This window comes from Perca fluviatilis, chromosome 13 (assembly GCF_010015445.1).
Source record: "Perca fluviatilis chromosome 13, GENO_Pfluv_1.0, whole genome shotgun sequence".
In the NCBI taxonomy this organism is placed as follows: Eukaryota; Metazoa; Chordata; class Actinopteri; order Perciformes; family Percidae; genus Perca; species Perca fluviatilis.
In genome coordinates, this window is record NC_053124.1 from 15,850,411 (window position 1) to 15,871,186 (window position 20,776).

The 20,776-nt window shown below is 42.1% G+C and overlaps 1 protein-coding gene across 4 annotated transcripts; it reads right to left on the minus strand.

Moving 5' to 3' along the window:
• Positions 1 to 86: 86 nt before the first annotated feature.
• fam126a (family with sequence similarity 126 member A) lies at positions 87 to 20,742 on the minus strand. Of its 4 annotated transcripts, none has more exons than XM_039820773.1 (12): positions 20,562 to 20,742; positions 12,302 to 12,383; positions 11,669 to 11,770; positions 11,100 to 11,279; positions 10,147 to 10,227; positions 9,937 to 10,052; positions 8,893 to 8,988; positions 8,147 to 8,263; positions 7,534 to 7,621; positions 5,319 to 5,481; positions 3,980 to 4,197; positions 2,228 to 2,309 (listed from the first exon to the last, which is right to left on the minus strand). In XM_039820773.1, the coding sequence occupies exons 2-12, from the start codon at positions 12,350 to 12,352 to the stop codon at positions 2,277 to 2,279; spliced, it is 1,245 nt and encodes a 414-aa protein (XP_039676707.1). In that variant the 5' UTR covers positions 12,353 to 12,383; positions 20,562 to 20,742; the 3' UTR covers positions 2,228 to 2,276. The 4 variants fall into 4 exon arrangements, with proteins under 4 accessions (XP_039676704.1, XP_039676705.1, XP_039676707.1 ...); XM_039820772.1 differs by having other exon boundaries at positions 3,853 to 4,197; XM_039820770.1 differs by lacking the exon at positions 3,980 to 4,197 and having other exon boundaries at positions 87 to 2,309.
• Between the last annotated feature and the right edge of the window lie 34 nt (positions 20,743 to 20,776).

Below are 20,776 nucleotides of genomic sequence, written 5' to 3' on the forward strand. Positions count from 1 at the left end.
CATGAGACCTTTAATAATTAACATACTGTCTTTATAAAAAAAAAATCTGAATCCAGTAGACAGAAAAATATAACTGAGCACATAAGTGAAATATAGAAACACTTTATTCCCAGAAGTTGTAGCAGTAAGTTATCTTCAGACATAGAAAGGCCAAAAAACAACTTTAGTACAACAGATGTACAACAAGAGCTTACCCATTGACATTCTGTAAACCCACATACAGAAACACGATGATTGTTATTTTTCCACCAAGCTATAAACACTCGACAGCTCTAGTACACAGACAACAGAACACACTTTTGCTTGAGGGTGGGGCAGCTTGATTTAGGACATCAAATGAAGCAGATGGGTGGTTTAATTCCTTTTTTGGTACAAGAGAATACCACCATGTCATGTGACATGGTGGTGGTGGTGGTGATGATGATGTAAACAACAAGGAGGGACACAGTAAACACATCACCAAACAACTATAAACAGCTGGAATAGTGGGTGGATGAAAAAAAGAGGAAATAAGCCTTGTCCTCGCACACTTTCCTACTGCAGAACACACAGGAATAGCTTAAGTTACAGTTTGGGTCAAATTTTAACATCTTTAGTCAGGGGTGTCAGATTATTTTACCTCTGTGCTAGTAGGTAATCTCATGTCCGTCTGGGAGAAATCCATACGGAGCAAAAAAGCACATCTCTCTAACAGGAAAATACCACAGTTAAGTCAACCTCTCTTGCTTATTATAAGAAAATACCAAAGTTGATAACACAACTTGTTTGCTCTTTCAAGTGCAAAATCCAATACTTAACAAATCATACACACCCATTGTCCCCAAAATCAAAATCATCATTTGTCAGAAGTTGGAGATTTATTTTTGCCATTGAATAAACAGCAATTCAGAAAGGTGCTAGAAGAGCAAGAGGGAAGGACACAAATATTGCTTCTCCATAATGACGACAATACTGCGCGATAGTAAACAAAAAGACCAAATTTATTTTTCATCATACTGGTTGATTAGTTAGTGGTAATGTTTCTGACGTTTTAGAAAAGAATGCAGATTTTCTTTAAAAAAAAAAAAAAAAAAAAAAAAACAGCTGTAACTGTTGACAAAAGAAGTGGGAATGAAAGGAGTTTTTGCGCAGTTGTCCCAAAAGATAAACACTGAATAGGAGAGATTTGTATTGCTATGAGAAGGTTTTTTTTTTTTTTTTTTTAAGTAGTACCACCATTTGTTTCAACTTGGAGAATCATACCTTGTTCATTGTATCAATCAGCAGCCTTTATTCTAAAAACAATTGTACATACACACATACATTACACACACTCAGGCATGCTCACACACATACTCAATTTCTGCCCTATGACAAACCTGGGCAAGGTCAGGATGGATGTATGGAAAATCCATGCAGGGCAACAAATGCCGATTAAAATACTTTTCCACAGTTTTTTTTTTTGTAATAAGTTTTAAGTGCACCCACAGGCAGCTCTGCGACGGAGTGGAGTTTTGTCCTGGCACGACTTCACGGCAACATTGCACTACTAAACATCAGTGAAGTTGGAAGTGATATCCCTGACATGTCACATCTATCAGTCCCACAGGAGAGGAGCAGTGCAGCAGGATGCCTTACAGCACAGAGAATCAATCAAAGACGTTAAAAATGGAGTGACGAGGAAAGCAGCAGGAGAGGGGAGTGTTTGTTCATGAGTTTGTGATCCGTTGAAGTTGGCATGGCTTTAGGTTCCAGGTCACAGGTACAGGGTCACAGGATCAGAGGCGAGGGTTCATGTAGTCCGGAGTCATAAAGGGTTCAAAGGTCAGAGCCAAGGTGCACGCTGAAGCTGGGAGAACGCTGCGTGTGGTTTGGCAATGGACTTAAGTACCCCTGCCCATCCTCCTGCAGGCTGCATGAATAGCGGCCAACTTCAGAGGCGGTGTGGTTGCTGGAGGGAGGAACGTTGCCGCTGGCCACCTGCTCGAATGAGCGGGAGAAGACGGCACTGGCGGTGCGCGTCAGGCTGGTGAGAGCTCCTGCCTTGGGCACGGATTGGCTGGAAGTGAGCGTCAGTCGCTTGACAGACAGCTCTGCATTCTCGCTGGCGGCCCGGCCCGTTGTTAGAGGGCCCACCTCCTTGTCCTTGCTGGTGCGTCCGCCCAGCCAACACTTCTTCATGGCCTTGGCCCCTAGGTTCAACGTGGTAACGCTGTTGCTAATAGTGATGGTGGGTGGGGTTGTGTCAGGCCCCACCCCACCTGGCCACACCCCTTCATCCACCTCCGAAATATCCATCAGCTCATCCGGGGAACCCAGATCCACTGCGTCTGTGAGACAGAAAGTCAGAGGGAGACAAAATAAGCACTGAAATGAAAAACAGGAGCATGTAGATGAAAAAAAAATAGCCACCTCATCGGTCACCCAGCCCATCTGATCCAATCAAAATAATTAAGATTAAGATGGTTTAAAAACAATATATAATTCAATGTTTTTCATGTGGAGTAAAATATGTAGGGCTGCATGACAGAGGAGCTCTATCACTGTCCAGCAGGTGGCGCCTTCACACTGTTACCTCAGCTAACAGGCACATTTCGCCACCTGACATGAGACAATGCAAGTTCAGTATTCCAGCCCAGCACACAGGTTAGTTTAACCAGCAGCGCTGTGAGACAACAGTGAGTGGTTTATTGGCAGAGGAGAGCCTGTTTTGTCCCAAAGGCAGGAGACGAGTTTAAGAGCATAAGCCTAGGAAAGACCACAAAGGGAGAGTAGAGGAAGGCAAACAGCAAGGCACTAATGAGTAAACCCTAAATGCATGCGTCTTCACAAACTCTTAAGACATCTGTCCTGATTTCTTTAAAGGCATGCATCCACAACCGTGAATGGCCAACCACCCGCATATGCACAAATACATACTTAATACTTAATCTGATGCTATCACTTTGAACAGAACACCTGAAAAAAAGCTGGTAATCAGACAGATAGGCAGGTAAATAAATATATATATAATATAATATAATATAAATATCTTTCATGATCCCATTTAGCCTGTTGAAAACAGGTCAGGAGTCATCAGATTTAAGTCCAGATTTTGAGCAGCTTTGGCTTCAAATAACTCAAGACCTGCATATCTTTCCTCAGCTGCTAGCTATCAATCAGAACAAAGTAATCTATACCAAGATAGAACCCAGGAGTAATGTGTCAAGGCGTGCTGAACGAGACCCAAAAGGATCTCTTCCAAAATGATCTCTCCAACAAAAATCCAGGAGTTAGACTCCTAAACGACATTGTAGGAGCACAATCTCCTGGTACTTGCACAGCTAACAGAGATAATATGTGCCATTTGATTCAAGGTTATCAGGCCTTTTTGTTATCAGTGACCTAACCTCAGGCTTTAGAGGGACTTTTATTTAACAAAATACAGCTAGAAGAAAAGTTTGCAATTTTATAGTATACAGTATGTGGGTCATATTTACTGACAAATGCTCATAAAATTACTTTTAAAACTGTTTTATAGGTTAGGTTTAACTGATGTTCTGCTGCTAGGATCCACTTCATTTTGCTCACCATAAAATGTCACATTATCTTAATTGCGCGATTCAGCCAAGCACATTTCATTATTATACATTTTTTTATTAGGTTATTGATCGGTTATTCGGTTAGATCTTAAATAATTAATTTAATTTGAAGGAATCTCAGCAGATCTTGATGAGAAAGCTTTAGCCACAAAAGGAGAGAGTAAATGACGTTGGATGGACTGATGAGAGGAATAGTGCAATTAGGCGAAGAGAAGATGGTGGAGCCCAGAGCAAAAGGTAAAGTGGAAAGTGATCATGCAGCTTTTCAGACCACGCCTCCACACACGGTTACCTAGGTTACCCCAGGAGTGGGGCATGGGGAAGGAGGGGCAGGACCATTAGTACTGGCTCCTCCCTGTGGAGGCTGACCCAGAACCCTCATTCTCCACCATTCGCCTCACAGACTTCTGCCTCCTGACCTCCTGACCCCGCGTGCCGGAGTCGTGACCTCGAGGATCCAGGCTGACCTCGGAGGTGGCGCCCAACGGGTCACAGTCGGACTGAGCGCGGCCATCAGGGCGCGGCCGCAGGGAGTCTCCGTTGGCCATTCGCTCGCCGCTCACGCCTGTCACACTGATCTCGGGAATGGCCACGCCCCCCGCTGCAGCCTCACTGTCTACACTCACCTCCTGGGACTCTGGTGGATGGGGGAGCATGGAGGGTAGCAGGACAATATGTAACAATACAACACACAGGTGGACAGAAAGACACGTATCATGCACACATACATGAAAAACAAAAAGACGGCCTTGTGCACAGGCCAGGCACACACGACCACAGTAACACAAGACAAACAGAGGTAATCAATGTGATGGCAGAAAAATAAAAAGATACAAATCATAGTGATCAGAACATAACACATGGTACACATCTAAGTGCATGCAATATGGAGATGAATATGAACAAGTAATTTCAACGGAATCGCATGTCATACCGAGTCCCCACTCACCCCTACACATTAATTAATATTTTATAGTATTTTCCTCTATCATCTGCTCATAACAAAAGCTTTATGCATGAACAAGCAGCTCTGATACGGGCACCAATGAGCAGGATCCATGACGTTAAAAAGGGGGTGTTAGGCTCAAGATGAAAACTACTCATTAAACTAGCTAAAGGCTGTAATTTTCCTGCCTTTTCTGTACTCTGTACAGAAAAGGCAGCAGCTCTCTCTTAATTCTAAACCACAAACCTTCATTTGTTCTATGGCCATTTAAATTCGAGCCATTTCCTTTGGCACAGAGCTGAAACTACACAAAACGCAATGTATTCAAATAAAGTATACACACTGCAACTCATCTGTATTATACTATAAATACACTACGTACTCTCTGGTTTCCTGTTTTCTCCTATCTGTCAAATTCGATTCACAGGACAACTAACAGCTTGGACAGAAAGTCCTGGGTTTGAATGAGAAGATTCTAATAAAGGAGGGAGGGACACAGCACTAGCTACAGCAGCAAGGTGAGGAAGGGTGCTCGACGAGTTTAGGGACTGATGAAGACTACAACAACACTTTTGTATGACATAAAATGGGAGGGTGAGTGAACAATGAAGAGATCTAAACCTCTTGCTCTCTCCTTTGGTGTGGATTTGTTCTACAACCGAACAATTGTATTTTTTATTACCCCGTAAAAAAAAAAAAATGGGATTACAAAATGTTTACAGGAACATGTGTGTGAGAGCTCTTCTTGTGTTTCAGTGACTTGAACTCCCACAGTGTCAATTGCTTTTTCCCCCCCTGTGTATGAATCTTACCGTGTCTCTTCCAGCGGTGTCCCCTGATAGAGAGGGAGGTGACAGCATTTCGGGAGATCCTGGAGGAAGTGGGTGTGATCTCCACCTGGATACTCCGTGCACCCTCCTTGCTGTTGCTCTTCAGTGCAGCGCCGTGCAGTGACGACTTGATGGCATTACCCACCTGAGGGCGAGGAGAAGCACACATCCACAAAAACATTGCTGCATCAGATGATGCCAGAGGTTCACAGGATTGCCCAGTGGCCCCCGGCGAGTGAGGAACTGAACTGGCTCACTGACAGCTTAGCAACTGGCCCAACATGTTTTATTCAATGTTACCGGTGGTAATTCTGTTACTTTTGTCTCTCCATTCTACTACGGGTCCACTTGTCTTGGTACGGGTGTATGGGGTAATAGGCTATTAAAAAAGGTAAAAACTTTGAAGGGAAATAATAATTACAAGGTTAAAAACCTTAAAAACGTAACAGGACTAATACAATAAAGCAATAATGGGCATTTCACATGATAAGTTAAGCAACAATAATACAATAATAATGCATCAAAATCTATGGTGTTGCTAATCACTGACATATCCCAGACTGTGATACTGGACTGGAAATTCCCCATGGCATTAATTATGTAGAAACTAATTCATTTTTTGTGTTTTTTTTTTGTTGTTGTTGTTATTTTAAAACATAATGGCATCATGTCAAAAAGTGATATTTAAATGGGTCAAAATTCTGAAAATAAATACATATTTGGTAGTTATGATCAGGACTGATGTAGGTTAAAGATGTAACTCAATGAAAGTGGAAAATAATATTAATATATAATATTTTTATAGTAGTTTTAGGAAGGAGACATTTTTGTCCTGTAAGGTAACAAGAGGGAGTTTTTTTTGTTGTTTTTTTTAAATCTGACACTACACAAAAAAATAAAAATACATCAAAATCAATGTTGTTGCTAATCGTTGACGTACCCCAGACTGTTAAAGTTTTTTTGCAGCATTATGTAAATAGACTGTCATTTAAGGGGTTAAAATTCTGAAAATGAATGAATATTTGGTAGTTATGATCAGGACTGATGTGGGTTAAAAGATTGAACTTATTATTATTATTAACATATCATTTTATGTTACCTCAGGGGGACATTTTGTCCTCTAATGACACCAGAAGAAAGTTTTTAAAGTGAGGCAAGGGTTAAGTAAGACTGAAGTTCAGATCATGTAACCAAACCAATGACATCTGATCAATAACACATTTTTTACCGGATTAATGCAAAAGGGATAAACCTGAGAGCTTAGCTAAAACTGACTGAGTTGCACAGACTGAGTGGTGAGTGATATAAGAAAAACAAAACGGCTTTGTATTCTATATAACACTATTTCATAAGTCTTTCTCTAACAACCTCTGCTCTCGCCGGAAATTCTCAAGTGGCACTTGCACTAATGATCATGTAACAGTTAAATATGTAACATGAGGTAGATGGCATCATAATCACAATACAAAATGTCTTTTGTCTGTGAGGCTACAACACATCGGTCTCATGAGGGACACATCACCAAGATAGCCGCCACCTGGTGTGTTCCACTGCAACAAGTAAGCACTCAAATCAACACACTGGACAAAACACTGAGATGTAAACCCTTCCACACTACGTTTTTTTTATTTAAAAAACAAACAAAAAAATGTTTAAACCCAAATCCATTCTAATTCATGTGAATCCAAAGGTTGTGTGTTTTGTTGGTTGTGGAGGAGCACACCTTGACTTGGGTAGTAATACTGCTAGCTTAGGTTCAATCCTCTACTCCCTGGGCCTTAAGGATTATAGCTTAACGGAGCAGAGTGGAAAGCATGTAAATAATCTAGTGGGATTACATTCTGCTTGCAGTCTGACACACAGAGGCCAACACAATACAGCATAGTGTGCTGTGCATAAAAAATAAATAAAAACACAGGCAAGCACGTGCGTCTAAATCACATGCTCTGGGTCCCGGATAGCTCATTTGGTAGAGCAGGTGCCCACATACAGAGGTTTACTCCTTGACACAGTGGGCCCAGGTTCGTCTCCGACCTGCGGCCCTTTGCTGCATGTCATTCCCCCCTCTCTCTCCCCTTTCATGTCTTCAACTGTCCTTTCAAATAAAAGGTCTTAAAATGCCCCAAAAATAATCTTAAATCTCTCTCACACACACACACACAGAGTCAGGAAGGAAGGAAAACACGATTGCACGTACCAACAAGGCTTCAGGGAACAACTCTAGCTGTGCCCGATACAGAACGTCATCCAGTGCTTTGGATCCCAGTTCAACCTCCCCATTACACCTATACAGAGGCACAACCACATAAACATGTAAATACACACAACACATGAACTCTCAGATACAGATCAAAGGGTCCCCTGTGGAATTTTAGACATCTAATAGCACAATGGATCGTTTTTTTTCTGAGTGAGTCCCAGTTTTGTTTAACTCGTGCATGAGGACGCACATGCACGCCCACAGGTGATACACAGTCCTACTATTCCACTGATCAACAGGTGGTACTAACAAGATATGCAGCAATGCACCAGCAGAGACAGGGAAGAAGACTGCAACCTTGTAAACATGGATGTAATCAATCATACTCAAAATGCAAAGTGAGCAGGGTTAATGATTGGCACAGTCCAACCTATTTTAAAGAGGTACGTTAAAACATAGTAACAACAAATCAAATACTGTCATAGAGATAAGACATATGGGGCAGATTTTGAGAAAACACTGAGAAATGGAAGACATGGAAAGATAAAGCTGATCAGTGAGTCTGCTCCGGTTGGTCTGGCTGTTTGTGCATGCATGTGTGTACACTCACACGGCGTAGTGTATCCCTGTGATGAGCTGAACCAGGAACTCTGACGTGACTGTCAGCCGTGTGCTAATGCCTTTGTAGCGCCGAATCTGTTGCCGTGGGTAACCGCATATACACACCCTGGACGACAACAAATGAAAACACAATGGGGGGGGCTTGTATCAGTGAAGCTGATAAACCCAACAATGAGCAAATAATTGCTGGATATAAACATGCACACACATTCACAAACACAATGCATGCTACATCATTTTATTATTAATACATTTATTTATGTATTAATGATTTACCACATTACCACAGTATTTATATAATTTATATTTTCTGAGCATAAACTGTCAATAGTTCATTCTTTTTTAACAGGGATAATACAAATTGCAACAAAGAGCATTCAGCTAAAACTGAGGCAACACCTGCGAATTTGAAGCAAGAGGAGCTGCTATATAGTGTACACAGCTGACAAACAGCAAACTGTCAAGGGGAAATCAATGACTTCTCTTTAGCTCTGTGCTTATTAGAGCAATGCTCAGCTACAGTTGGCAGATCACCATTACCTAAATCACTGAGCTGGGATGTGTGTACATTGCAGCTCTTTGCCAAATAGTGAATATCTTGGCTCTGTCTGGCAGCAAAGTCTATAAGAGGATCAGATAAGCAAGTGCTTGCAAAATAGTGCCTGTGTGTGTGTGTGTGTGTGTGTGTGTGTGTGTGTGTGTGTGTGTGTGTGTGTGTGTGTGTGCACGCGTTACCTGGAGCTGAGCTGACAGAGGGACTGGAGGGAGGTGGAGGTCATGTAGCTGAGAGCAGCGTTGTAGCACAGCAGCAGGAAGGTCAGCACCTCAAATCTCAACAACACAAACATACCCTTAAAATAGCATGTATACAATACAACATGACAAAACTACATTTTCAACATATCAGATCAGAAATTCACAGGCACAGTTACACTTCCATCGATACCGTGGATACAAAATACCACCCCAAAAAAAAAAGGATTGGTTCTGCTAGGAGTGCAATTCTGCTTTTGTAATCGTGCATTCTTCTTCCTCGTCAAAACCTGGCATCAAAAGCACGAAATGCTTGTTTTCACATATGTAGTCCAAGTATCTCTGCACGATCTTAAGAAGCAGCCAGACTTGTTTTGTCACATCAAAATTCTTCTCTATTTAAAAAAAATCTACCCAGTCAGTCTGAAACAGATTAAGAAAACAGTACTAAAAGAGTTGTGGACCTTCAAATCAGACAACCTTCAGAGTTTGGCTGAAGTTGGGCCTCATTACATTCATTTAAGAAACCCTAATAGCAATATAACAACTTTGAATGTAACAAAGCAAAGACGACTGCCATGGGCCATCTCTGAAGCTAGTGCATTAAATAATTAGCCCTGGCAGTATCGTAGTAACTTATCTTACTGCATCAAAAACAGTATCTGAACTGATATGTATAACTGGTTCCTCATGCCCAGTATTCATAGACTGGTGCATTAAGTTCACACACCTAACAACAATTTGACTGCTTATAATTTAAGAGGCAATGTTTGAAAGATTACTGGATTTTTATCAGTGAAAAATGATTTGGCTACTGACCTCCTCAGTGCTTCTTTGTCAGATTGTTCAACCTCCTTAATGTGTGTTTCTATCTGGTTGTTGTCTGGTGTTTGCTGCCAATTCTAAGCAGGCAGACGGGCAGCCTGGTACCAGGAAAGCCCATTTTAAAATGTGCACAACTTCCACCCTACCTATCACCACTCGCCCTGCGGACTTTGGAACATGTGCCCCCGTCAAGCCTCTTACCTGTTCTGTGCAGTAAAGGTCTCTCTCTGGAGGTGTGGCCCGCTGTACACCACCCTGCTCAGCCCATGATTGGCTAGAGCCCCTTCTGTAAGGGCAATGGAGCCGATGGCTGAAGGCTGGAGGTGGGCAGTTGAAGATGAAGTTTTTAAACTGAACATTTTTTGCAAAAGCCAATTAACAGATTTGTGTGTATTTATGCGTGTTTCTCACCTCATGGTACACTGAGGGTTTGGAGAGGGAAGGGACGGTAAAAGATAATATTTTACTTTGTCCATCTTTATCAACTATTTCCTATAAAAGAGAAAGACAGGAAGACAATGAGAAAACATTTCTGTGGGCGAGAAAAACACAAGCTTTTTTTCCTGTGTGTGCCTTAAACCTCTAGAGTGTGTGCTTATCTCTTCAAGCACACTCATCATTTGTGTGTGGGTGTTTGTGTGTGGACCTCAGGGTCTCGGTTTCCCAAATCGGTCTGATAGTGTATGTGTTAACTTATTTGTGTGTATACTGTTTAAGCACGCACGCACAAACCCCGGGGGTTTGATGTCCCCTGTGTGCATGTTAATGTCAAACACATTAATTGGAGACAGCCAGTGTGTTGAGTGACAGCTGACCTATTCTGCTACTCAAAGAGGAAGTGAGGGGACACTTTGCTGATAGATAGAACATCGAGAGCCAACACTCTTTCATAATAATTACTAGTGCTGGCATCTCTCTACGGGAAGCTTAAGGGCATTTGCAAAGTGCAACCCATCCATATTGTGTATTGGGAAAGTCACTGTGTTTCAATTCCTCTTTTTCTAACCCATATTTCCTGCCACTCACCATGCATAATAGCTGTCAAAGAAGGCAGAAAGTGCATCAAGTAATCTTTCAAAACACATGACGCAGATCCCAGAAATAGTTGAGCAGTTAAGTCCCCTGCTTCTGGAATTGCATGATTACACCCACTTGCTAAGGATCAAGGACCTTTTCATAGGGTTTTTTTTCTTACCTTGAATTTATCGCACTGGAAACATTGTTATTAACAAGAGTGGCTCTCCTCTATTGGTAATAAATAAACATATTATAATATATATACACATTAGCTGTGACATAAGGAGGTGGTGTTAAAAATGTAACACACACGCATGCATGCACACAAGCTTCATCCTCTCCCCTACCAGGTTGTAAATGCCCAGCAGCAGGGCCTCGATGCAGCCGGACGTGTGAGGGTCTCTGGCTGCGCTGACGGACAGGAGGCTCCACAGGAGCTCTGGCAGGAACTGTAGCGTGAAACGCTGCAGCTGCGGCTCACCGCTTCGGTAAAACTCAAACAACTGGTGACACACTGGCTCCAGCAACTGGGAATGACGGAAAGCCAAAAACATGGGCATATGGTTACATCCTGACATCAGTCTACAAAAAAGAACAGCAGACAGCAACTGCCGCTGTAACTCTAACACATTTTGCATTTGGTTGATCAGTGTCAGTAAGATGCACAGCAGTACTTGGGAAACACAGTGTGTTGGACAGTCAGGCAGACCAAAAAAACAATAAGACATAAGAATATAAGATAATCAGGATGTGTAAAAAAAATAATAATAATAATAATAAAAATAATAATAAGTAGGTAAATGGTGGCACTGGAAACATGACACAATGCTCAAAGTGTTGGTAAAAGGTTGTATGGTCAGGTTTTTACAAAAGATAATGTTTACATGAATACAAATATTAAAGTGTGTGTCCATACATCGCTGTAGTTCTCTCGCATGACCTTGTAGAGTGCGGGGACCAGGGCACCTTTGTCTTTAAGTGAGGCGGCATAAGTGGACACAGCATTGTCAGGGAGGGTCTGAAACACATACACACAAACAGCAGTTTGATACACTAACTGGCTTACTAATATTCTAAAAATAAAAAACACAGCATGACAAGTTGAGAAGTGAGTTCTGAATAGCCAAACATTTGTTGATGTAGTGTCTAAATTTGCAATTCATTGTTTAATTTTTAAACAATATTTTGACAGCGTCTAAAGCCTGCAGAGGCAGACAATAATACCATCTACAAAAGCTGTCAGTCACATAAATATGCTTGCGTTTCAATGTCAATTTCATTAAGAAAGGATGACACGTAGGTCCTCATATGTTCACACAGGAAGTTCCCTTCCGCTCCTTTATTATCACACTTCACCGAGCCCTGTCTTTGGAAGCAGTCACATGAGTCAGTGAGGGCTCATGTTTGAGTAGGTGCATGGACCTATGCACTTTAGAATGTGCTTATGTTTGTGGAAGAAATGTTGCCAATAATAAGCAGCAGCAAAGGATGTACTTCACACAGGGGTATATGCTTTTTAATAATTTTTACACACACCCACACACAGTACCTTAAATTCTGACAGCCATTCCTCCACCACTCCTTGGTCCATAGCCAACATGTTCCCTCATCTGCAGTGGAGTCACCTCTACCTACGAGAGAAAGAAATACTGTATAAACACACACTGCATAATTATTGTCACACAGCAAATAACACACACACACACACACACACACACACACACACACACACACACACACACACACACACACACACACACACACACACACACACACACACACACACACACACACACACACACACACACACACACACACACACACACACACATCTTTTATGTTCAATGTCTTCTATTATTTGGTATCCTGATAAAAAAATATTCTATTACAAATAGCAAACAATGCCATGGCAGTGGTGAATACCGACTGTACACGCTCCAGACATCAATTGAATACTCCAAAGAAGCATAAGTCTCTCCTCCCGTTTCCCTCTCATTCCTCTCCAGACACACACCTCTGCAGCAAGGAGCCAACCTATTCTCAACTCGGGGCTCTCAAATCGAAAAATTACCCACACAGGGAAGCCTGGCAGGCTTAACTGTTGAAGCACTGAACAGAAAAACAAAATGTGGCACAGTAGAATTTGATGCTTGTTAAACGGGCTGTATAGTTCCACATGTACATGTCTTTAAACGAGACATACGGAAAAAGCTTTAGCTAACATTTAGTCATGGTGAAACTGAAATAAATGCCCTTCTTTTTTAATATGCCTTGCTATCCATCCCAGCACTTACGACTGAACTTCTCTCTTTCCTCGTCAAAGCACTCAACTTGTATGTATGTAGTTTTTTTCTATTCAACATCCAATGTTACCCTACATTCTCTTGCTCATTATCTGGACAGGGTTTTGTTTGCTCTCAATGTCATTTTTAATCTCTGTAATGTTTTAATAAAGCAAGCATCTGCCGGTTTCTGTCCGACACTGTTGTGCTGCAGTCACATCAGACAAAGGGAGAAAGCGGTAATTAGAAACAGAGAGACAAAAATCTATCAGATCTACAGTAGTTGTAGTTCTGGTCATGTACTTGGGTCACTTTAACCAACTATGCACTGTGACTCTTGTGCTTTCTGCTTGGGAGGAGGACACAGGCTCTATGCATCTCTGATGGATTATGTGTTTCCCACTAGCAATCTGTTTTCACTGCGGGTTATGCGTCGTGTCTGTGCTCTAAAAATGCAAGCACAAGGATAAATTGGTCGATGAATGCAAAAACAAAGTCCATGTTTGGTATGTCTGGTAACAGAGTGTGAGAACAAGAAAGAGGGAGGAAAAGTCCTTCTATGTGCACACTTGTCATGCAGAAACATGCTCAGATTTGAGCTGAAAGTGGCATTAATCCACCTTTTAAAAAACTCTTCCACTTCCAACACTTCACTTAGTGGATGACACAGACACACATACACTTTCTCCCTCTGTCCCTCCACTCATCCACCAACATGTATCATTTCTCTCTCCCCGTCTTCCCTACTCCCTAATCTGTCCTTCACACATCCAAATGCTTTATGTTGTATTATTCTGGTGCCTGGTCCCTCCATGGCAGCCAGGTGTCTATTTATGGACTGTACCAATGACAGAAATGACAGGGGGGAGGGGGAGCCAGTGACTCATGAAATGGGGAAGGATTATAAAGCAGAATAGCCTCCATTTAGAGAAATTTGTTCTTTGTGTGGTCTGCTGTTCCATTCTTTCATGCTGGTGAAGACTACAAGGACGACAGCGATATCTAAAGCCAGCGTTTTAATGGCAGGCTCACTGAATTAAGGCTGTGATTAGAATGTGGATGAGTCAGTCTTGTAAGAGGAAGGGTTCTCTTCCTATAAAGTCACTTTTAAAAAGGTCAACTCTGTCCATGCTGGCATCTGGGACATGCCATCTTTACAAGGTAAAGGTCAAATATGCTTAATATTATAAACATTTTTAGTGCCAGCCAGAGTTTGCAACTAGGACAGCAACTTCACATTATTTTCACTCTGCAAATTATTTTAAATGGTCTATCCAATGTACCAAAGTAGTAAACACCCATCAAAATGTCCTAAAGCCCAAGATATTGCGTTTTTAAAAATAACCTAAGTGATTAACTGATTGTTAAGATTAATTTGCCCTAAAGGTGCAGTAGGAGTTCCTGCATGGTTTCAGCGTGATTTCATTTTTGTCTCAAATCCTAGGCATCTCTCCTTGATCCGCTAGCTGCCTACCCCCTGAATACACTGTGAAGAAGCCCGGTCTCGGGAGACAACACAGGAGTCGTAAACGTCAAACAAACACTAGAGGCACAGGCCCCGTTTACATGTACATGGTTATTTTGAAAAACTGAGACATTTCCCTTCGTTTGTGCCCTGAGTTTACACGCAAACGGAGAATTCGCCTCTGAAAACGAGTCTTTCTAAAACCTCTGGCCAGAGTGGAGATTTTGGAAAACTTTGTTTGCACGTTTGCATGTAAACTGAGACAAACGGAGGTTTAGGCAGCCGAGGAGGTGAGGAAGAGAAGAGAGAGGAAGTGATTTGTTGCTGTTGTTGCTATTTTTGGGATTCTGATTGGCTAACGTGGGCTTGAGCTTCTCGTTACACTACCACCTACAGGTTTGACATATGCTCTTGACGGCATTGACGGCATGTATACACAGGTACATGTAAACGAACACTTTTCTGAAAACTGACAGCTGTGCACGATGTTATTTTTGAAAACGGAGATGTTGAAATGTGAATTTACTTGGAACGTCAACAGAAGTGACCATGCAGGAGCTCATAGTGCACCTTTAAACAACTCATCCTTTCTTTTTTAGCACTAGCAGCAACAACAACAACAAAAATAGCGTAACAACGCCCATCCATCACCCTTACAATGCCTTTGACTCCCCACTGAAAATGGTGATGATAATCTGAAACTGCATCCAAACCGTGTTTAAGAGACAGCAGTACAAACAGCACAAAATGCCCTCCCTGTCTTGAAGATTTCTAGGCTTGATTGACACGCTGCAGACAGGCACAGGCAACTGGTGGAGGAAAATAACAAACCAATTGCCCTAAGAGGACACTATAGAGGGTAATCATGTCATTAGGCAGATGTTTGTCTTCCGTTTTAGTCTGTCTAAGTAATGTTAGCCATCTCTAAGTAAGTCATTATGGACTCACAGATCATAACAGAAATGAATAGCGAGAGCACACACTACAAATGATTCAGCAGGTGGCAAGCTTCTTCTGTGCAGCTCAACCACACTGACCAGCACAAACACACATAAATAAACCAGTGTTAAGGATAAGTGGCAGCTGAGTAACAAACCAATGAAATGATGAAGTAGATGCAGGCGAGGGACAGAAAGGCAGTGCAGGAATATGAATAGAGCAGAGATCAATGGCTTACTAAATAGAGGGAGAGATAAAATAAAAAAAGATGTATAGAGAGTTAGGGATAAAAGGAATGCACTGTATGACAACCCAAGGGATGGATAACTCAAAAGTGTGTAAGACAGTAGGCTCAATAAAAAAGGAGAGTTCATTAGGTTTCAATCTGTGCAGTCCCAGGCAACCCCCCCCCCCTCCACCAAGGCTCTGAGAAAAAAACACACACACACACACACACACACACACACACACACACACACACACACACACACACACACACACACACACACACACACACACACACACACACACACACACACACACACACACACACACACACACACACACACACACACACCTCTTGATCTAAACAGGCTCAAGAAATGGATCTAACCAATGGGGTTTGCAGCCTAGCTGTAGCTTACTGAGTTTTTCCATCAATGCAAAGCTCTGATGGAGCCAACTACTTGCCAAGGAGTGAGAATGTGTCATGCATTGCACAAGTGTGTATGTGCAAGTGTGTTTAAATAACGTCTGGTTCCTGTGAGCTAGCTAAAGTTGACAGCTCATTCCTTCTGAATTTACACCACCGCCTCTGTTTCTCTCACACACACACACACACACACACACACACACACACACACACACACACACACACACACACACACACACAAAACACAACACACAAAAACAAAAACACACACACACACAAAAACAAACACACAAACACACACACAAAAACACGGTGGTCTAAATGAGCTCAGTGCTCAGAAGTTTAAACAACTCATGAAGGTGCTGTTTGGAAGGGAACACAAAAGTTAAAAAAACGGTTCTCCTTTGAGTTTACATTCCTAATTGTTGTTTTAAGTTTGCTTGCATGTCCTGACAGTAAGGGTACGATTAACGGAGATAGTCGACAAAAAATTATGACCAAATAAATTGCCAACGAATTTACTCGCCAATTAGTTGGTGACGTCATCGGGCAGTGCCTCAGACCGCAGACGCTGCCCAGGACGCAATATTTTTTTTCCCATTATGGCCACACCAAGACCCGCCCTTCAATAGCATTCACACACTACTATTGGCCAGGCGTCCATCCTTAAGTGTACAGGTCCTATCCCCTGACCAATCCCCTAACCCTAACCACTCGAGGTGAAATGCCTAACCCCAACCAATCGATAAACACATGCCAAAATAACGCCTGAAACACAATGAATAAGGATAATTAAATCTAGGGATGGGTACCAAAACACGGTATTAAACTGGCCCCGGGGCTAAAAACTGTAGTACTGATCATCACGCTGCAGAGAGGGGGCTGAGACGAACCAGCCCCTTTTCTCTCTTTCAGCGGGAAATCCACATGGCTAATTATTATGCACATCAATGATGCCATCGACCTCAGCAGAGGGAGGACAAATACATCTTTTGAATTTACATTCGTTCTAAACCTCAGAATTGGAACATTATTTATTTCCAGTGAGATATTGAGTTTATAAGGTGGCTTTGCTGTTGTAAACATTACTGTTGCTGCTCTACAAACATTTAGCCTAGTTATATTTAAAATATTCAATTATAAACCACTTCTGAATTGAAATGTTCTTTGTTGTTAGTTAGCACATGCCTTAAACAACCTCAGGCTAAATGTAAAAGCCTATAACTAAATATGATCCATTAAGTAATTGTGCGATTCATAATCCGAATAGTAGATTATTAGTTTAAATAATTTATAGATTATTCAACTATCAAATTAGTCGTTAGTTGCAGCCCTACCTGACAGAGTTACGGCAAAACACCCAAGGTAAAAAAACTAAAAAACAAAACATACACACTTTATACATAGATTAATACAAAAAAAACACAGTGTGTGTTCCAAGGCTCAGTGGTAAAGTCAGAACAAACCTGTCTGGGAAAGTTGACGGAGAACTGAAGCGATTCCAAGTGAGAATGAAAAACGGGGACAGCCCGCAACCCACCCACCCACCCACCCACACACACAAACACCTCCCTGCTCATTACCTCATTTCCTATTACACATATGCTTAGGAACCTTCTTTTTTCAGGAAGTGAGAGGCCAATACAACTGAAGGCTTAAATGGAAGGAAAAAAGGAAGCAGAGAGAAAGACAAAGTGGGTGGTTTTGAGAGTGACAGAGCTGAAGAGCTGCTTTTTCCTGTTGTGCAGGGCGCAAGCCACATAAACTATACTGGTTAGGCTGGTAATGACAATGACACAGACATTACTAAGCCCTCAACGACTTAAAGCCACAGAGAGATAAAGAGTTGTAAAGTAGATCAAATAAGCTGAAATTAACCTGAACTATCATCAGCTGAGGATATCCTTAACTCTTGTACTGACACACCCTAACCGCTAATAAACTGTTTAACTGCAATCACCATAACAATGTCAGAACCAGGAACTGTGCCAACACAACTCCACCCAAAATCTACAAACTAGGTCAACTGTCGACAAGCTGGACCAGTGGCTCCAACTTAACTTAAACTTAATGAAAGCAAAAGCTGTTAATGGTCTATTTTGGGGAGCTGTGGAGTGTCAAAATAAAATGTGGGGGCAGGGTTCTATAACCATGGGCATAAAGAGCAGAGCCTCTAACATGCCCAGAGCGCACAGCTTCACATGACCTCGTGTTCACCGACCGTGCTAAGGCTCTTTAAACCGTTTGTTCACTCCTAGGATAGTAGCATTTTGGTTTGACATCTCTCTTCAGTTCATATCACATATTTTTCATGCTCTCTGTTGCTATATTCTTTACCTGGACTATCTTGGCCTGAGGTTAACCCTGTTGCATCATCGCCTCCCACCTTGCTCTCCCCCTGGTCTTCTTCAATAGCAGAATGCTTATAGCTTAAAAGGAAGGTTTTGTTTATCATCTTTTGCGCACGCACACACACACACACACACACACACACAACACACACACACACACACACACACACACACACACACACACACACACACACACACACACAAAGCAGAGCACTGCCGGTAGCTAAGTAGACATGACAACAGCCTGTGGCTTGTGTGTGTGATTTTTGCTGCCGAGGGAGACAGATACAGAGATCTGACAAGAAGGAATCCTCTTATAGCAGCCTTCGCTCTTCTCTCCGTTGCCTCTAAGCCAGTAATGCATCTTCGTCCCTCCTCTCGCCCCTTCAATTTCCTGTCTTCCTGCGGCAAGTGAGCCTAAAAAGTCCAATGATTAACGTCACTGATTTTTTTAATTTTAACGCTCTCTTTTATATCGCTTTTCTCTTCATTTATCTCAGCTTTCCTTGCCACAGTTGGATAACTCTCTCCTAATCTATTAATTCTCAGCCCTCGGATTTCACATTTTAATACCGTCCTGGGATAGCCCCTCGATCCAGTGGTGGTGGTGGTGGGAGAAAGGAGGATGGTGGCTACTCGGACAGTCTTCAGGCTGCTTCACCCAGGGTGTGTGAAGTGTGTGTGAACACTGGTAACATTTACTGGTATCTCTGCTTACAAAAACATTCTTTTGCTGGGAAAATCAACGTCTGTCTTTCACCTATATTGTGCTTGTTATAGAATTGGGTGCATAATTTAATCAAATGGATTGCAATACTTTTCATTGCCAGTGCATGAAACCGCAGGCATGTGTGACTAGCTGTGATGCTGGATGACAACAGAGCCCATGCGATCTTTTTGCTCCATGACCTGCCGGGCTTCACTGTCAAAAAGCATTTAAAGAGACCTAGGACACTAGCAGCCATGAATGCCACACATTAACAAGCCTAAGCACACTTTTTACACACGCGCACAAACACTAATGACACCACTTCAACAGTGCACAATTACCCACCAAACAAACTGTCTATTGCTAAAGGACAAGCCTCTCCCTAATGACAAAGGCAAATACATTCACACAGGGAAAGCAAAGGAAAACCTATGAATTAGGAGACAAACTGTATTTTATTTAAACAATATCTGGCACACCACCAGAAGCACAGCCCTTGTGAAGGACACCGATTGTAAAACAAATCCTTTTCAACTTTTGAGTCCGTGAACAGTAGTTAAGGTCATCTTTTCATACAGCAGGACTGCATGGGGCTCTGCGGCAAAGCTTCACACAGTAGTCCCCATCATACAGGAAAAGTGTTACAGAGGAAAGATGCATCACATGATGGCCATTAGAAAAATCCCAACATCGCATTATCATTATGATCAACATAACCGTCTGCAGTGGTTTCTGTGCCCCTGTCAAACTGATCTGCGCGCGCGCACACACACACACACACACACACACACACACACACACACACACACACACACACACACACACACAGGAATCACCGGAGGAAGTATGTTAACAAGGTCCTGAGAGACCTAACACACTTACAGCTGTTACTAAACAGGGTGAAGTCTGCGGGTACAAAGTCTGTTTATGTGACTAATGTGACGTGGTCTACTACAGTAGCAAAATTGGTGCAATGAAAAGCTCGTTTGCTTAACACATACTGTATTAAGGGACCTTCCCATCTTGAATGCTGTTTTATTTCATGTTATCTAGTTAAAGCTAATTAAAGTAGTAACTATGCTCAATGCTAACGAGCTAGTTTGCCACAATGACAATTGGTAACACAGCTTGCGTTGAAACAACGTGACATTCTGTCTCAATAGTCGCTCAATAGTAGCTAAGCATTAGCTTTCCCCAGCCATATAATATAATATAAACATAGTATTTTTTAACCAGTAGCTATAAGGCAGAGACTGTAAATGAATCCTTTCTGCCGTCACACACTCTGTCTCGGTTTGCTGAATGACTTCGAGCTGTCACCTCGGTTGCTTACAGATTAGCTAACAGTTAGTTAGCTAGGCTCGGCTAAGGCGCGACACCAAGTAAACTGGAGAAGTTACTGTTTACTTACGGGCATGCTATCTGTCAATTTCCTAGTATCGCTGTCCTCTACTGTTCCGACAAAATGAGTAAACGTCTATCACTTCGCTACTCCGTTAATCTCCTCAATATTTCATCAACATCAGCTCCTTCCATCTTCATTACTTTCTCCACTCAGACTACCTTAGACGAGGGGACTCGAGCTCCACGGAGTGACAGGTGTCTGAACCAATGAATGAGCAGGAC

Bases quoted from the DNA above. Each gene is read 5' to 3' on its own strand.
- fam126a (XM_039820770.1), bottom strand. From the start codon at position 12,352: ATGTTGGCTATGGACCAAGGAGTGGTGGAGGAATGGCTGTCAGAATTT. The intron at 11,771-12,301 runs GTACTGTGTGTG...TATGTGTTTCAG, and splicing joins AATGGCTGTCAGAATTTAAG to ACCCTCCCTGACAATGCTGT. The intron at 2,310-5,318 runs GTAAGATTCATA...TCTGTCTCACAG, and splicing joins ACACCGCTGGAAGAGACACG to ACGCAGTGGATCTGGGTTCC.